The sequence below is a fragment of the Rattus norvegicus genome, chromosome 11 (assembly GCF_021556685.1).
Source record: "Rattus norvegicus strain SHRSP/BbbUtx chromosome 11, alternate assembly SHRSP_T2T, whole genome shotgun sequence".
NCBI lineage: Eukaryota > Metazoa > Chordata > Mammalia > Rodentia > Muridae > Rattus > Rattus norvegicus.
Window position 1 is genome coordinate 46,581,950 of NC_141544.1, and position 17,179 is coordinate 46,599,128.

At 44.3% G+C, this 17,179-nt stretch overlaps 1 protein-coding gene and 1 long non-coding RNA gene across 2 annotated transcripts; one reads left to right on the plus strand and one right to left on the minus strand.

Annotated features, from left to right (window-relative positions):
* Nucleotides 1-1,494: 1,494 nt before the first annotated feature.
* On the minus strand, nt 1,495-14,457 carry LOC148002545 (uncharacterized). Its single transcript, XR_015633338.1, has 4 exons — nt 14,334-14,457; nt 7,751-7,838; nt 7,335-7,540; nt 1,495-5,737 (listed from the first exon to the last, which is right to left on the minus strand). It is a non-coding gene; the product is annotated as an uncharacterized LOC148002545 (long non-coding RNA).
* Nucleotides 5,323-11,695, plus strand: Cbr1l3 (carbonyl reductase 1 like 3). The gene is made up of 3 exons (XM_087577272.1): nt 5,323-5,662; nt 8,097-8,204; nt 11,164-11,695. The coding sequence occupies exons 1-3, from the start codon at nt 5,323-5,325 to the stop codon at nt 11,598-11,600; spliced, it is 885 nt and encodes a 294-aa protein (XP_087433398.1). The 3' UTR covers nt 11,601-11,695.
* Nucleotides 14,458-17,179: the final 2,722 nt, after the last annotated feature.

A 17,179-nucleotide genomic window follows, 5' to 3' on the forward strand; every position in this document is an offset into this window, starting at 1 on the left:
AAGATTTTCAAGTGAGTCTTCATTTTATACCCTGGGGCTTTCTCCATGGGCAAAGTTTTGTCATCAAGACCTTGTCTCTGTGCTTAGCTTCTCTTTAGTGTCACTGTTATAGGGACCCCACCAAAGATGACCACTCAGACACAGTCAATAGCCAATTGAAAGTCTATTCCAGCTGGCCGGGACTACACTCAGGTATCTGGGACCCACGTATAGCCCCAGGCATTCAAAGCAAGGGGCTTGTTGCCCAGTTCAACCACTGGAGGGGAAGTTCTACACATGCAATCAGTTGAGCAAAAGCTAAGTTATTAGCCAGTTTGGGGGCTTGTGCAAGGAGTCTAGTCCAGGCCTAGATAAGTTCTTAGCTGCAGGGAGAGATTCTGTGCCAACAGTTGAGCAGTACCTAAGTTAGCTAGAATAGAGTTGGGTAATGTCCACAGAACTGCCCATCCAGGACGTCACATCCTAATTAAACCTGAAATGACCTGAGCAAGAAATCAAAATGAAGAAACTGTACCGATTCTCTCCGTCGCATCACCAATCACTTTAACAGTTATGAGCCCTCCCTTGACACCCACCCTGGGACTTCGCATGACACACGCCTGCATCCAGCCACACATTTTTTTAATGTCTTTCTGTCATGCTTTTCCTCTGAATTCTTATTAGACACTGTGGTGGTGTGATATGCTTAGCCCATTGGAAGTGGTACTTTTAGGAGATGTGGCCTTGGAGGAAGTGAGTCACTGTGTAGGCGGGCTTTGAGGTGTCACATATATGCTCAAGTCTGGACCGTGTGATCCAGACCCACCTCCTAGCTACCTGTGGAAGACAGTCTTCTCCTGGCTGCCTTCAGATCAAGATCTAGAACTCTCAGCTTGTGCACTGCCATGATTTCCACCATGATGATAATGGACTGAACCTCTGAAACTGTAAGTCATCCCCAGTTAAATGTTGTCCTTTATAAGAGTTGCCTTGGTCATAATGTCTGTTCACAGCAATGAAACCCTAGCTAACACACTGACCGTGGGTTCATTATTTCCTTGTTTACTCAATGTGGAAGTTTCATCCATATGGTCTACTAAAACAAAGTAAATCGTTTAAACAGCTTGATAATAAGAAAGAAAATTGAAGCAATAATTTCAAAAAAAATCTCCAAACTAAAAACAAAAATGTCTAGGTTAAATGGATTCACTAGTGAATTCTACCAGGCCTTTGAGTTGACACCCATGCTTATCAAACTATTTCATGCACTAGAAATAAAAAGAATGCTACCTCTTTTTACAATGTCAGCATTACCCTTAAATCAAAGTCAGCCAAAGACAACAGTAGCTAAAGAAAATTCAGAAGAAATTAAGAAGGAAGGGAACACATCTCAGCAAAGCTATGCAAGGCAAATCCATGGATTGCTTCGTGATAAGTGGAGAAACAGTTGGATTTACACTAAGACTGTATAGATCAAAGAATTTTTTCTTTTTTTTCTTTTTTTTTATCTTTATTAACTTGAGTATTTCTTATTTACATTTCGATTGTTATTCCCCTTCCCGGTTTCCGGGCCAACATCCCCCTAACCCCTCCCCATCCTCCCCCCATTACCGCCCTCCCCCCAACAATCACGTTCACTGGGAGTTCAGTCTTGGCAGGACCCAGGGCTTCCCCTTCCACTGGTGCTCTTACTAGGCTATTCATTGCTACCTATGAGGTTGGAGCCCAGGGTCAGTCCATGTATAGTCTTTAGGTAGTGGCTTAGTCCCTGGAAGCTCTGGTTGCTTGGCGTTGTTGTTCATATGGGATCTCGAGCCCCTTCAAGCTCTTCCAGTCCTTTCTCTGTAGATCAAAGAATTCAATATAACACCTGAGAAGTGTACACTGTTAATCTCAGAACTCTGGAGGCATAGGCAGGGAGATCTCTGTGAATTTGAGGCCACCATGGTCTACAAAGCAAGTTTCAGGACAGTTAGGGCTACATGGAGAAACAGTGTCTCGAAAAGCAAATAAACAAGAAAAAAACCTTAGACCCTGAAACCGAGATGGAGAAGTAAGATGAATACTTCAAGACAGGTCGGGATTTTCTGAAGAGGACTCTGGTCATTCAGGAAGTAAGGCCAGTGGATAAATGGAAGCTCACGAAGTGAAACAGCTTTTGCACAGTGGAGGAAACAATGGAGTCGTGAAGACAGACACAGAATGGGAGAGCGACTTTTCTTAGTGTAAATCCAATCAAGGATTAATATCTATAATATTTGAAGAATTCAAAAGTCTAAACAAGGGTTGGGGATTTAGCTCAGTGGTAGAGCGCTTGCCTAGCAAGTGCAAGGCCCTGGGTTCGGTCCCCAGCTCCGAAAAAAATAAATAAATAAAAAGAACCAAAATGTCTAAACAACACAAAATCTAACAACCCGATCAATAAAAAGGGACAGAAAACTCTCAAAAGATGACATATGTTGGGATGGCCCACAAATATTGTATTTACTAGCTATGAAAGCTATAAAGTGTGTGTCCCGTGTTCTCAGTTGTCAATTGCTGGCCTGGTGGTTTGAGGCTGGCAGAAATGTGTAAACGTTTGCCACTTCCACACCTGCCCAGAAAGAAAGACAAGCTGACATGGGGAAGGTCATGGAGTCCCCAATGCCAACTGTATGAGTAAGGGGTGTGACTTTTAGCATAATAGAGATGGCAGCCAGAACCTGGACAGGAGAACCAGCAGATGCAGGAGAGAGACTCAGGAGCCACAAGGAAGAATGGACAAGGCAGGGAGGTAGAGCTGTGAGAGCCACATGGAGGGACACCATGGCAGAGAAGTTTAGTCAGAAAGTAGCTGAGAGACTGCCCCAGCAAAAAGGCCAACAGCTTTGTAGTATACAGATGTCTCTGCTTCTTTATTGACAAACCTCAAGCAGGACCCCCAAAAGTCCCACAATAGAAAAAATGTATATATGTATATATGGCCAACAAACATATGATAATGTTTACCCTTATTTACCAGTAGTGGAATGCAAATTAAAATTCTACAAAGGATCCGTGTTGCCCTAGTCAGAATGACAGTCATTACGGAAACAAAGGCTGGAGAGATGGCTCCGCAGCAGGCTCTTGCAAGTTCAGCTCCTACAATCTGTATCAAGACTATAACTCCAGTTCCAGGGAATCGGATGCCCTCCTCTGGTGTCCACTGGTATCAGACATATATACATGGGGAACATACATACACAGAGGCAAAACACTCCCACACATAAAAATAAAATAAACATTTTTAAAAAGAAAGCAAGCAACAGTTAGAGGACTCCATAGCCACTGCCAGTGTCACATAAACTAGTCCACTCTCCAGTGACGTCAGCATGGAACTCTGATGCTCTGAATGAAAATGGCCCCCATAGGCACATAGGGAGTGGCACTATTAGGGGTGTGGCCTTGGAGGAGGTGTGGCCTTGTTGGAGGAGGTGTGGTCTTGGAGGAGGTGTGGCCTTGTTGGAGGAGGTGTGGCCTTGTTGGAGGCGTGTCACTAGGGACGGGATTTGAGGTATCAGATGCTGGAGCCAGACCCAGAGACTCTCTTCCTGCTGCCTGTCTATCTGGATGTAGAGCTGTCAGCCACCGTGAAATGCTTACCTTTCTAAGAGTTGCTGTGGTCATGGTGTCTCTTCGCAGCAATGGAAACCTAACTAAGACAAGAGGTCTCTCAAAAAATAAAAAATTCAGTCTCCTTTTACTCTGCTACTGCAGGCCTGAGCTTTACCCAGGGCACTGAAGGTTATTTTAGAGACTTGCACATCGCTGCTTTCTGAGGTGCACTTCACAGTGCTAAGTTATGGAACCAACTGGGTATCCGTCAACAGAGGGATGAGTAGAGGAACACACACACACACACACACACACACACACAATGGACTTTTTCAAATATAAAGTTTTATCATTGACTGGAGAATAGGTGCAACTGGAGGTAACCCTATTAAGCAGCAAATTAAGACAAACACTACATGACTTTTCGCATTTATGGTTCTAAGATTTAGTGGAGATACATGCCAGCATCCATGATGAGAGAGCAATGAGATGAACCAGGAGAAGAGTGGGGTCTAATGGGAGAGGGACAAGAAGGGGGATATGGGCTGGAGAGATGGCTCAGCGGTTGAGAGCACTGACTGCTCTTCCAGAGGTCCTGAGTTCAAATCCCAGCAACCACATGGTGGCTCACAACCATCTGTAATGAGACCTGCTCTCTTCTGATGTGTCTGAAGACAGCTACAGTATACTTACATATAATAAATAAATAAATCTTAAAAAAAAAGAAGGGGGATATGGGGGAAATGTGCTGAACATGCAATTGGGATCAATATAAAAATTTTAATGAAAAATTAAACAAATAAATGCATGTGGATACCCCCCTAAAGTACTCTACAGGGGTGGCCCTGGGTCCTGAAAGCAGCCATTATGACTTGCAGGGACAATGTTAGCTTTTCAGAACCAGGGTGTATAAGCCTATAATGACTTTAAAATGGTGTCTACCATTTATGTAAAATCTAGCCAAGAATTAGCCAGCAGGCTTTCTTCATTTGAGCAGTGAGCGGCCACCTGGTCCTCACTCGTTCCTTACGACTCATCCTATACTATCCATAAAGACTCACTTCATCTGCAGAGGTATGTTAGAAACTCTAGGAGGGGGAAGGGTTAGGCCAGTTCCCATTTCTTAAAGCAACATAGAAAGTTGGGAGCCTCGGGAAGCAAAAGAACAGAAAGGTCAGACATAACTACAATGCCAACTGAATGACTCGTGGTTGCCAGGTAGGCAGACACCAAGAGCTCTAAGGTCTGTTTTGGCGAAGTCCAGGCGTCTCGTGTTGAAGGTTTGTTTCCTTTCCAGGTCAGCCGACCATGTTCATCTTTTTGTTCTCAAAAATCTGGACTCACCTTTCTTCTTTGTTGGGCTGTCTGTTAACAAGTCCCACATCCTGACCATTACAAACTATCCACTTTCTCTGTGGTAAGCCATTATAAAACTGAGTCCATGCATGGTGCCAGCACTTATACCATCACTGGTTAAACACTCAGCAATTAGGACGATTAGCCACTGAGAGACGAAGATGTCTTGCTGTGAGTTAGACACTTCCGCCATCACTAACTTAGGCGTACTTGTCTTCTTTTTTCTAAAGCTACTGAGTCAAGCCAAGAGCAGTGCCAGAGACTGCTCCAGTGTCTGGACTCTGGGCCTAACATCCCCAGACACATGATACTCCGGAAGTTCACATAGACAATCTCAAGTCCACCAACATCTTAGTAGCCCAAAGTCAGGCGAGTTAGTTCTTCTGGCACGTGCCTCTCACTGCCCACTCAGCTATGCCTTCCTACAACCGCGTTGCACTGGTGACCGGAGCTAACAAGGGCATCGGCTTTGCGATCACGCGTGATCTGTGTCGGAAATTCCCGGGGGATGTAGTGCTCACAGCGCGGGACGAGGCTCGGGGCCGCGCAGCGGTGCAGCAGCTGCAGGCGGAGGGCCTGAGCCCACGCTTCCACCAACTGGACATCGACAACCCGCAGAGCATCTGCGCGCTGCGTGACTTTCTGCGCAAGGAGTACGGAGGACTGGACGTGCTTGTCAACAACGCAGGCATTGGCACCTGGCCCAAAAATAAGCCACCAGGAAAGAGGGACTTCTTCAAGGAACCCCAGCCAGGTGGGTCTGCTCTTATCCTGGCAGTGCAGGGGTATGGGATGGGGGCCTTTGGCTTGTTGGGATCACAGCTGGCTCCTCGAAGGGAACAAGATAGGTAGAGAGCTTCAGTAAGGACAGGATGAGTATTCCAGTGTTATGGGGTGCCTGAAGAACTCCCTTGAGCCTTAGTAAGATGGAGGGAGTCTTTACTAACTGCTAGTGTGTCAGAAGCCATCTAGTATAGGCTAAGCCTAGCAGGTGACCTTCCTGGAGGTGGCCCATCATTTTCCCATGGTCTGTGATGGATGAGGTCAAGGGTAAAGCCCAAAGAGACTTCATCTCAGGATTGCTTCTTGCAGCTGATATACCTTTTCTGTCATTATTAAATTAATATAATAATCCCTAGGCATTAGCCCACCCTATTGACCAGATTTCCTGCAGATCAACATAAAGATGAACTTTTATGAATTAATGATTCTATAAACTTCTGATTTGATTCAAATAATTTTAGGAAGCTTTTAGAGATGGTCCTAGTTGCTTTGCTAGGAAAAATGTAATAAAGTTAGAATGCGCCCACTCCTCATAAAGTAAGTAAAGGTGTGTAATAAGGAATACAATGAGCTTTCATAATCACACTAAAAAGAGAAATAGACTTGGGACAAATTTGTGTTCAAGGAAAGCATTCAGTCAATGATAAAGCCACGGGTGTGCACTATGATAAGGCAAGGCCATATGAAGCTGTTGCTTTGAACTTAATATCAACATCCTTATGTAACTCCCCTTTTATGTAACATTTTATCTATAAGGTATTTTTTTAAAGAACATTTTGTCTAAGAAGGTATTAAAAGGCCAGTTAAAAAAATAAAGTTGTTGTTTGAGTGGTTTGGCTTGGGAGGCTCTGTGCCAACCACCCATCCACGTATCCACCCATCTACCCATCCATCCACCCATCCATCCATCTATCCATCCATTCAAATGTGTGTTTTACCTGTATGTACCTGTGTAGGTAAATGTATGTATGTAAGCATGCATGAATATTTGTGGAATTGACTAAGATAGATGATCAGGCCCAGCCAGAGTGTGGGTGTGTGAGAATGTATATATGTCTGTACATATTTGCCTGTATAAAGCATTTTGATTCTTTTCCTCTCTTTCCTCTCTGACTCACAAAGAGTTAACTAGCCTAGTCGGAAAGAGGCTTCTGGCTGCTGGTCAGAGAGGGAGTGAGAGCAACATATTTTTTTACTAAATCCCCTCCCACCCCACCCCCCTGCTAGACAACAGGAGGTAGTGGCCCAAGCCAGCATTTTTTAAGCACAGAATAAGCAAGAAAGTTTTTAGGATTTTTTAGAAGTTATCAGCACCATTCAGCATAGTTAGAGAGCTAGACGGCCAGAGACTATCAGTCTTTAAACCAATGTCTGTGTCCCACGTCAAAGCATTCTAAGCTAGCCTGGCTCCAGGCACTAATGGAAGTGTCCCAAGTAGATTAGCAGGAAGTTGGCTTGAGTTTTTAACGTCAAAAAAAATTCAACTGTGACTTGTGCAGACACCTACAACAAGCATTGTTTACAGAGGCAGAGAAATAACAGTTAACCCTGGTCTGGCAGATTAGCCTTAGCTCAGGGTGACCTTGTAAAGGAATTCAGAGCTGGTCCAGAGAATCTGTTCAAAGAACTTTATAACCACTTACCTGGCTTGACTCTGGGGTCCTTTGCACATTCGTGTCGAGTGGATGTTACAACTGGACCATACAACCAGTTGGATTTGGTTCTAACTGATTTGAAATAAGTAAGAAATGGGAAGGGGGTCTTTTACACCAAGATTCCTTGTAAGATTCCTTCACCTCAGCTCCAAGATGTCATGGGATAAAATGCAGCATTCTCAAACCAGGAACCCCTCAAAGACACAACAATTACATATCAGTAGGTGTCTTAGTTAATGTTCTATTATGAAGAGACACAATGACCAAGTCAATTTATAAAAGGAAGCATTTCATTTCATTCACTTACTTTTTTTTTTTTTTCGGAGCTGGGGACCAAACCCAGGGCCCTGCGCTTGCTAGACAAGTACTCTACCACTGAGCTAAATCCCCAACCCCTCACTTACATTTTTTAGAGGGATGGTCAATGATCACCATGTAGAGAAGCAGACAGGCATGGGGTTGAAGCAGTAACTGAGAGCTTTACATCCTGATCTGCAGGTAGTAGGCAGACAGAGAGAGAGAGAGAGAGAGAGAACTTGCAATGCCACATCTACTCTAACAAGGCCACACCTCCTAATCCTTCCCAAACAGTTCCACTCCCTCATGACTAAGCAATCAAACACGTGAGCCTGTGGGGACCATTCTCATTCACAAAACCACAGGAGGTCTTACCTAACTAGACATCAAGTCCACAGGTGGATAAAGTTCTGACTAATGATACTCTGTTACTGCTTTTTCTTCCCTCCAAAGGCACTGATCTCAACCACTTTCACATTCAAAGAGAAGCCGCGATGAAAACTAACTTTTTTGGTACCCAGGCTGTCTGTACAGAGCTACTCCCTCTAATAAAAACCCAAGGTGAATCTGATGGGCGATCTTCTCTGCCTGGGGTCTGACTGCCTGGGGTTTGCCTTTCTGGGACCTGTCCATCTGGGGTCTTCCGGACTGAGTTCTGGCCTTCTGCAGTCTGCCTGACTGGGGTCTGTCTGACTGGGGTCTGCCTGGTATCTCCTTTTCAGGTCCAACTTCTTCTCCCACTCAAGACCTCCTTGCAGAGTATTCATCCTACCATTGTTTCTCCAGCACCCACTGACCTGCACTGTGGCATCATGATTTGTATATCTGCCTCATTTTCCTTCCTAGTCTTAATTCAAACGGCCATTACCCCTATGCCCATCTGTGTGTCCAAGGTCCTACTTTCTGAGTGGCTTCTCTTAGCCTGGCGGAGCCTTCTCCAACACCTACCCGCTGAACCCACCACCCAGAAAATTCTTCCACCTGCTTTGAGCACTCCCAGAATTTCCTTCTCCCGAGATCCATCCACCTCTTACCTCTCTACCTCCTCATAACGTACTCCCTCGCTCCAACCATAATTCTTTATAAATCATGCTTATCCCTCAGAGTCAGAACCTAGTATCGTGCCTGAGACTTCCACATCTCTGTCGGTCAGCTCACCTCTACATAAGACTCTTGGCTGCCAATCCACACAGCTACAAAGTCTCTTGGGCCTTTTCCTTTCTGTCCCTATTGTCTTCATCCCTATTCTCCACCCAAAACCCTTTGATGGAAAGCCCTTACCACACTTTGTAAAGATTACCATAATCTGATTCCACTTTCCTCCAGGTTCATGTTAGCTCCCCAATAACCCACACATGACAAACTACCATATATCTTTCATTATAAATTCCTCTAATACCACAATACTACTACTGAACCAGCTCTCTCAGGTGGCTTGCTTCCTTCCTTCCTTCCTTCCTTTCTTTCTTTCTTTCTTTCTTTCTTTCTTTCTTTCTTTCTTTCTTCCTTTCTTTCTTTCTTGTTGGATATATTTCTTTATTTACATTTCCCTTTCCTGGTTTCCCGGACATAAGTCCCCTATCCCCTCTTCCTCCCCCATAAGGGTGTTCCTCCCCTATCCACTCCCCCTTACCACCTCCCTTCGACATTCCCCTGCACTGGGGGTCCAACCTTGGCAGGACCAAGGGCTTCCCCTTCCACTGGTGCCCAACAAGGCTATCCTCTGCTACATATGCAGTTGGAGCCCTGGGTCAGTCTATGTGTAGTCTTTGGGAAGTAGTTTAGTCCCTGGAATCTTTGGTTGGTTGGCATTGTTGTTCCCATGGGGTTGCAAGCCCCTTCAGCTCTTTCAATCCTTTCTCTAACTCCTCCAACGTGGGTCCCGTTCTCATTTCAGTAGTTTGCTGCTAGCATTCGCCTATGTATTTGACATGCTCTGGCTGTGTCTCTCTCAGGAGAGATCTATATCTGGTTCCTGTCAGCATGCACTTCTTAGCTTCATCAATCTTATCTAGTTTTGGTGGCTGTATATATATATGGGCCACATGTGGGGCAGGCTCTGAATGGCTGTTCCATCAGTCTCTGCTCTGAACTTTGCCTCCATATCCCCTCCTATGGATATTTTTGTTCCCCCTTTTAAGAAGGAGTGAAGCATCGACATTTAGGTCATTCTTCTTCTTTAGCTCCATATGGTCTGTGGATTGCATCTTGGGTAATTCGAGCTTTTGGGCTAATATCCACTTATCAGTGAGTGCATACCATGTGTGTTTTTCTTTGATTGGTTTACCTCACTCAGGATATTTTCTAGTTCCATCCATTTGCCCATGAATTTCATAAAGTCATTGTTTTTGATAGTGGAGTAGTACTCCACTGTGTAGATGTACCACATTTTCTGTATCCATCTGTTGAAGGGCATCTGGGTTCTTTCCAGCTTCTAGCTATTATAAATAAGGCTGCTATGAACATAGTGGAGCATGTATCTTTGGTGTATGTTGGAGCATCTTTTGGGTATATGCTCAAGAGAGGTATAGCTGGGTCCTCAGGTAGTGCAATGTCCACTTTTCTGAGGAACCTCGAGACTGATTTCCAGAGAGGTTGTACCAGTCTGAAATCCCACCAACAATGGAGGAGTGTTCCTCTTTCTCCACATCCTCCCCAGCATTTACTGTCACCTGAGTTTTTGATCTGAGCCATTCTGACTGGCATGAGGTGGAATCTCGGGGTTGTTTTGATTTGCATTTCCCTGATGACTAAGGATGTTGAACATTTCTTTAGGTACTTCTCAGCCATTCGATATTCCTCAGTTGAAAATTCTTTGTTTAGCTCTGAACCACATTTTTAATAGGGTTATTTGGCTCTCTGGAGTGTGACTTCTAGAGTTCTTGGTATTCAGGTGGCTTTCATTGCAGGAGCAGGTGTTTTATCACACTGCAGCTAGCTCCTCCTCCTCCTGTCACAGGAGCAGCTTAATTAACGTTGACAAGAGCATGAGATGGCAGGATGGGCAGAAATAACTAGTGTGAATTCTTTCCTACATTAGACCTGGACATTCCCATCTTGTCACTTCTGTGGACTATGGATGGCCCACTTGTCCCTGTATCATAGGACGCCAGTGAAGACAAATAACTAGTTTTAAAACATATGTGTACAATTGTCCTGTCCCAGCCTCTCCCTCTAGAAGATTCCAGGACTTCTTTTTTTTTTTTTTTTTTTTCGGAGCTGGGGACCGAACCCAGGGGCTTGTGCTCGCTAGGCAAGCGCTCTACCGCTGAGCTAAATCCCCAACCGATTCCAGGACTTCTTAAGGCTGTGTTCTACAGTTTAACTCTGAGGGCGGCTTTTCTTCAATGCCTCTTGCCTGCTCAATCTGCCTCAAGCTTGCCTTGTGCTACCATGGCACCATTCGTGTGTGCTCCTCTTCAAATGAGCACTTCTGGAAGTCTCTCAGGTGTGACTTTTCCCAACTAAATCCCCTTCTACTCGGAACTCATCACGTCTGTGTTTATGTTGTGTTTCTTAGGCAGAGTGGTGAATGTCTCAAGCCTAATAAGTCTCGAGGCCCTGAAAAACTGCAGCCCAGAGCTGCGGCAGAAGTTTCGAAGCGAGACCATCACTGAGGAGGAGCTGGTGGGGCTCATGAACAAGTTTGTAGAGGATGCAAAGGAAGGAGTCCATGAGAAAGAAGGCTGGCCCAATAGTGCATATGCGGTGTCCAAGATTGGGGTGACAGTCCTGTCCAGAATCTATGCCAGGAAACTCAATGAGGAGAGGAGAGGGGACAAGATCCTCCTGAATGCCTGCTGCCCTGGGTGGGTCAGAACCGACATGGCAGGACCAAAAGCCACCAAAAGCCCAGAAGAAGGAGCAGAGACCCCCGTGTACTTGGCCCTTTTGACTCCAGATGCAGAGGGTCCTCATGGGCAGTTTGTTCAAGATAAAAAAGTTGAACAATGGTGAACTCAGCCCTTTCTCCCATTTGTAGCCTGTCCAGGGACAGTTCTAATCTTAATTCTATGATGCCTTGTGATTTCCTCAGGGATGGAAATAATGAATAATCAAAATGGAACAAATGACTCTCAATGGAAATAATGAATAATCAAAATGGAATAAATGACTCTTTATGTGTGTTCATTTATTGTGTGTGTATGTTTGTATGTGTATGTTAGACATGTAGATGCATACATGCACAATATGTGCATGTTAGACATGTGGATGCATATATGCATGGTATATGCATAGAAGTTAGAAGAAAATCTTAGTCCTGGATGTTCAGACCACGTCCTCTTTGTTTTTAACTTTTGAGATAAGGTTGTAATAGCTTTTAAACTATTTGTATTAATTCTTTGATCATATTCATTCTCCTTCCCCCTTACTCCTCCAGATACAACCCCCGGTTTTCCCATCATGTCCAACTTTGTGTTACCTCCCCCCACCCACCCCGCTGCTGCTGCTGTTTTTAAATAAGCTTGGTTGAACTACCAGAGGACACATCCTTAAAGAACACTGATTCTCCTCCCCACCCCCAGGAGCTGCCAACTGTCAGTAGCGTCTCAATTACGAGCAGGGGCTGTCTTTGTGCAGGCAACCATAGCTGCTGCAGTTCCAAGAACCAGCCGTCGTGTCCTATTTAGAAGACCCTGACTTGCTCTGCTCTTTCCCAACCCCTGGCTCTTATCTTTCTTCCTCTTCTTCCTTAATGGCCTAACCCTTGGGGAAGGGTGACAGAGCTGTCCTTTTTGTTGGTGGGGTCACAGACACTTTTTCTCTGCACTTCGACTAGTTATGGGTCTCCTCACTTACCACTATCCAATGCACGAAGAAATCTCTCTAGTGAAGACTGTGAGCTGGGGTTGGGGATTTAGCTCAGTGGTAGAGCGCTTGCCTAGCAAGTGCAAGGCCCTGGGTTCGGTCCTCAGCTCCAGAAAAAAAAAAAAAAAGACTGTGAGCTATACTTATCTACAGGTATAGAGATATATATTTAGAGGGCCATTACATACTATGTTATTAGCAAAATAACAGTAATAGATTCAACCTTGTAGGCTGTGAGTTCCTCAACCACAGATTCTTGGCCAGATTTACAGTCCTAAGGCCTTAAATCAGCAGTTCTCAACTGCTGTCACAGTAGATCACAGTAGGTCACAGCAGGTCACAGTTGGTCACAGTAGGTCAACTGCTGTCTGTAGGTCACAACCCCCCCCAGAGTCATGTACCAGATATCCTGCAAATCAGATTGCATTATGATTCATAACAGTAGCAAAATTAGAGCTATGAAGTAGCAACAAAAAGCTTTTATGGTTGGGGTTGCCGCAGAGTGAGGAATTTAATGGAGCTTTAGGGAGACTGAGAACCACTGCCTTAAACCTGATCAGGAAGCAGTTGGGTACCCCCATAACATTCACACTATTATTGCACCCTTTGGGCATATCCTGCTGTGTTTGTCACACACAGGGCTCACACTGGGGTGAGACTGTTCATGACTTTTTCTGCCATCACTTTCTGGTAGGTAACTAAGAGCGGTTCAAACTCCTGTCTTGTTTGGGAGTATCCAGGACACCCCTGGTTAATAACTCAAGGGATGCTACCCCTTACTTGGCATTGAAAATTTTATTTGGCAACCTATGCCTCATCGCCTGCATAGGTTAATTCCAATTCAATTGTCTGTATGTGTTAAGTGTAGCGGTAGGAGACTAATCCGTTCCACTCCCCACCAATAGGGCAAGTTCCACACTGCCTACCCAAATGCTCTGGATTTTCAAATGAAAGATGGACAGATGACGGATGGACAGACAGACAGACAGACAGACAGCGCGCGCGCACACACACACACACACACACACACACACACACAGCCTTCTATTTTGACATGCCGTAAAACAGTGCAATGGTTGGGTCTCTCCCAAATTCCCGTGTTGCTAACAGGTCCCCTCCAATACTTCCGAACTATTACTTACTGAAAGTTACATCCCATCTTTCTATCCCAGACCCAAACGGGGGGTGGGGTGAGTGAGTGGGGGTGGCTGTAGCCACTCTTCCCAGGCTCTTACATGATTCTATGCTCTCTCTTCCACAGTTCTCAATCCTGCATCGTATTTCTTTCCTGGCAACGGTGAGTCGCCCTCCTTCTTCTTCAGACCCCTTGTCCCCAAGTCCTAAAGTCCCACTTCTGTCTCCCTGCCAAGCCATTGGCCACTGGCAACTTTATTTACCAGTTAGAACCTGCTGGGGGCAGGGACTTTCAGTGTCTCGCCTGTGGGATTCTCATGAAATTTAGGAAGCCATAATTCGAGCATTAAATCAAATCCACGACAAATAAGTATGTTTCCATGAGGATTTAAAAAACATCCTTATTATGAGTTATCTGTCCCTCCACCTTCTCCTTTGACCTCCCCTCTCACACCTCTCCCCACTCAAAACTCTTCCTTAGCCAGTGCTCTGTAGCTATGAGGAGACACCATAACATTGGCAACTCTTACAGAGACACTTAATTGGGGCTTGCTTACAATTTCGGATGTTCGTGTGAGTTGACTTGGTCATGGTGTCTCTTCACAGCAATGAGACCCTAAGACATCCTGAGTCTCTCCTCATTCTAACAGTGCCATTCCCCGAGACTAAGCATTCCAATCTATGAGCCCATTATTTAGTCCACCACAATCTCCCTCCCCATTATGTCCCCTTGCCCCTTCTTATCACCTGTATTCTATTATGTCCCCTTCATTAAGATCGTTCTTTCTGGTTCCCAACAGCAGTTCTTTTTTAGTTTCCTGTATTCTACAGGTGCTCCAAGTTAAACACACAAATCGAAAGATTTGACGTCAAGGTCTACATATTAATGGGAACACATAACATTTGCCTTCTGGGTCTGGCTCACCCACTCAGTATAATGTTTATAGTTCTATCAATTTGCATGAAAATTTTATGACTTCATTTGATGGTCAACTTGACAGAACTTAGAATCACCTGGAAAGGAAGACCCAAGGTGGGGTTACCTACATTGGCTTGGCCTGGGGCTGGAGGGCTAGTCATAAGTTATCTGACGGGAAAAGACCCAGGACATACTAGCTGCCAACATTCCCTAGACAAGGGGTCCTAAACTATGTGAGAGTGGAGAAATCAGGCTGAGCACAAGCAATATGCATTCATTTCCCCCTCCGTTCCATTGTGGACGTGTTATAAATAGCTATTTGAAATTTCTGCCTTGATTTTTTTTTCATGCTGATGGCTCATAACCTGGAATTGCAAGACGAAAAAGCCTTGTTCTCCCTTAAGTTTTTTTGTTTTGTTTTGGTTTTTGTTTTTGTTATCAGCAACACAAATGAAATCAGAATGAGGGTTTCATTGGCCTAGAATTTCACCATGTGTTGCATGCTGGTTGGCGAATTCACTTCCAGGAGTCTACATGTCATCACTGGCAAGGTCCACCTCATGCCCAGCTTTTTCCGTGGTGCCTTGGAATCTGATCTTAGATCAGAGACAAATGCTTTATGCACCAAACTATCATTCTATTCTATGTGTAACTGCTCTGCAAGTGTTGTCTTCAACCTACCCTATACCTATCCAATTCTACAGAGTGTCTTCAAGTGTTTAGTAATGCAAAGGTTAGGTCAGAGGAAGAGGCAAAATACTTCAATGCTGGGTAGACACAGAAGGAGCCAAATAGTAATAGCTTGTTTTGTCTTGTTTTTTTTTTAAATTGGCCCCCAAAATAATAAGCTTAATCAGGACATTACCATCCATATGCACCATCTGTGTTAGCGTCAACCCCCACTTTCAGACATGTGTACCTCTGACTTCAATCTGGAATCCACGAGTAAGAGAAAACGTGTGGCATACATCTTTCTGAACCTGGCTTATTTTGCTTAAAGAAATAAGTTCCCACCATTTCCTTGCAAATGATGTCGTTTCATGTATCTTCATGGCTGAGTAAAACTCTGTTGTGAATTCACATTACTTTGCAGCTATCAGTTCACCTGTTCCTGGATTTCTAGACGAACTGCACATATCTCAGATGCTGTGAATAGACATGGCTAGTATGAATGGACATATAACTTTTGGTTTGTCTTCTTTGATTCCCTTAGCTATTTGCCCAGGGTTGATATAGCTAACACATATGGCGGTTTTATTTTTAGTTTTTAAAAGTGATTTTTCATACTTACCGTCATAGAAGGTTCGTTTCCCCTCGACAAAACTGTTTTCTTGATGACAGCCATGTTGAACATTCTTTTGGAGTATGTACTGATTACTTGTGCCTTTTTTTCTCTTTTTCTTTTTCTTTTTTTCAGAGCTAGGGACCGAACCCAGAGCAAGCGCTCTACCAAGCTAAATCCCCAACCCCTGATTACTTGTGCTTTATTGAGAACTATCTGCTCGATTTATTTGCCTGTCTGTTGACTGTATTACTTTTGTATTTGTACTTTGATTGGTTGTATTTTAAGTTTTGAGTTCACCATGTGTTAATCCCCTTTACTGCTCTTTCTTCTGTTCTCTTGTGGGTACGTAGCACTGTTTTCAGGCCTATTGGAGCCCTTTCAGAAAACCTTTATCCATCCCTCTGTCTTAAAATGTGTGCCTTTTGTTTTCCCTAACAGCTTTAAAGTTTTGAGTATTATTGTTGAACTCCTTGATACATTTTAACTGACTTTAATTAATATTTTTATTTTGTTTTCAACTCAAAAATCAAATCAGTGATCATGTAAGGGATTAGTGCTGGTTATAGTGACAAAAGTCAAATAGTCTAATGCACACACACACACACACACACACACACACACATTTATGTGTATTCCTGTTCATTTCTATTTCTAAAATCTTAACTTACTTTTAACTGTAATAGAATATCTTGATCATATCTAGCACAACTCCCTATTCTTAGTACCCAGGTTTCTCACATCATGTCTTTTTTTTTTTTTAACTCACTGGGTTCATCCAGTGCTGCCAATGGAAATATTAACTGTTCTTTATGGCTTGGCCTTGTGCAAGCCTTGTACCTGTGACCATAGCTACAGAGAGCTCATCAATACAACAGCCATGTCATGTCCAGAAGACAGCATTTCATGGTATTCCTCTTCATCTTCCAGCTTTTTTCCTGGTGTTTCCTGAGACTGTAGTAGCCCAGGGTTGGGAAGAGGACGGAGACAGGGAGGGGTTGGGGAGGGGCAGGGCAGGGATTGCTACACTAGTTTTATTAAGGGCTGATCGCCCCTTATCCTGAGACTAGGGATTGAGGAGTTAGAATAAGGGCTGGGGTGGATAGGGGTGGTGTATGGAGGGTTGGGGTGGGGATGGGGTGGGTGGAGAGGGGTGGGAATTGTCTAAAGCAACCGAGAGAAGAAATATGGTATTGGAAGGCTCACAGTTTCAGAGTTCATGACCAGCATGTTAAGAAGCATGGCAGCAGGCAGGCATGGTGCTGAAGAAGTAGCTTATACCCTTCTATGTAAGAGGAGGAAGAGAGTGAACTAACAGGGAATGGGGTAGAATTTTGAAACCTCAGAGCCCACCTCAGTAACACACCTCTTCCAACAAAGCCACATCTCTTA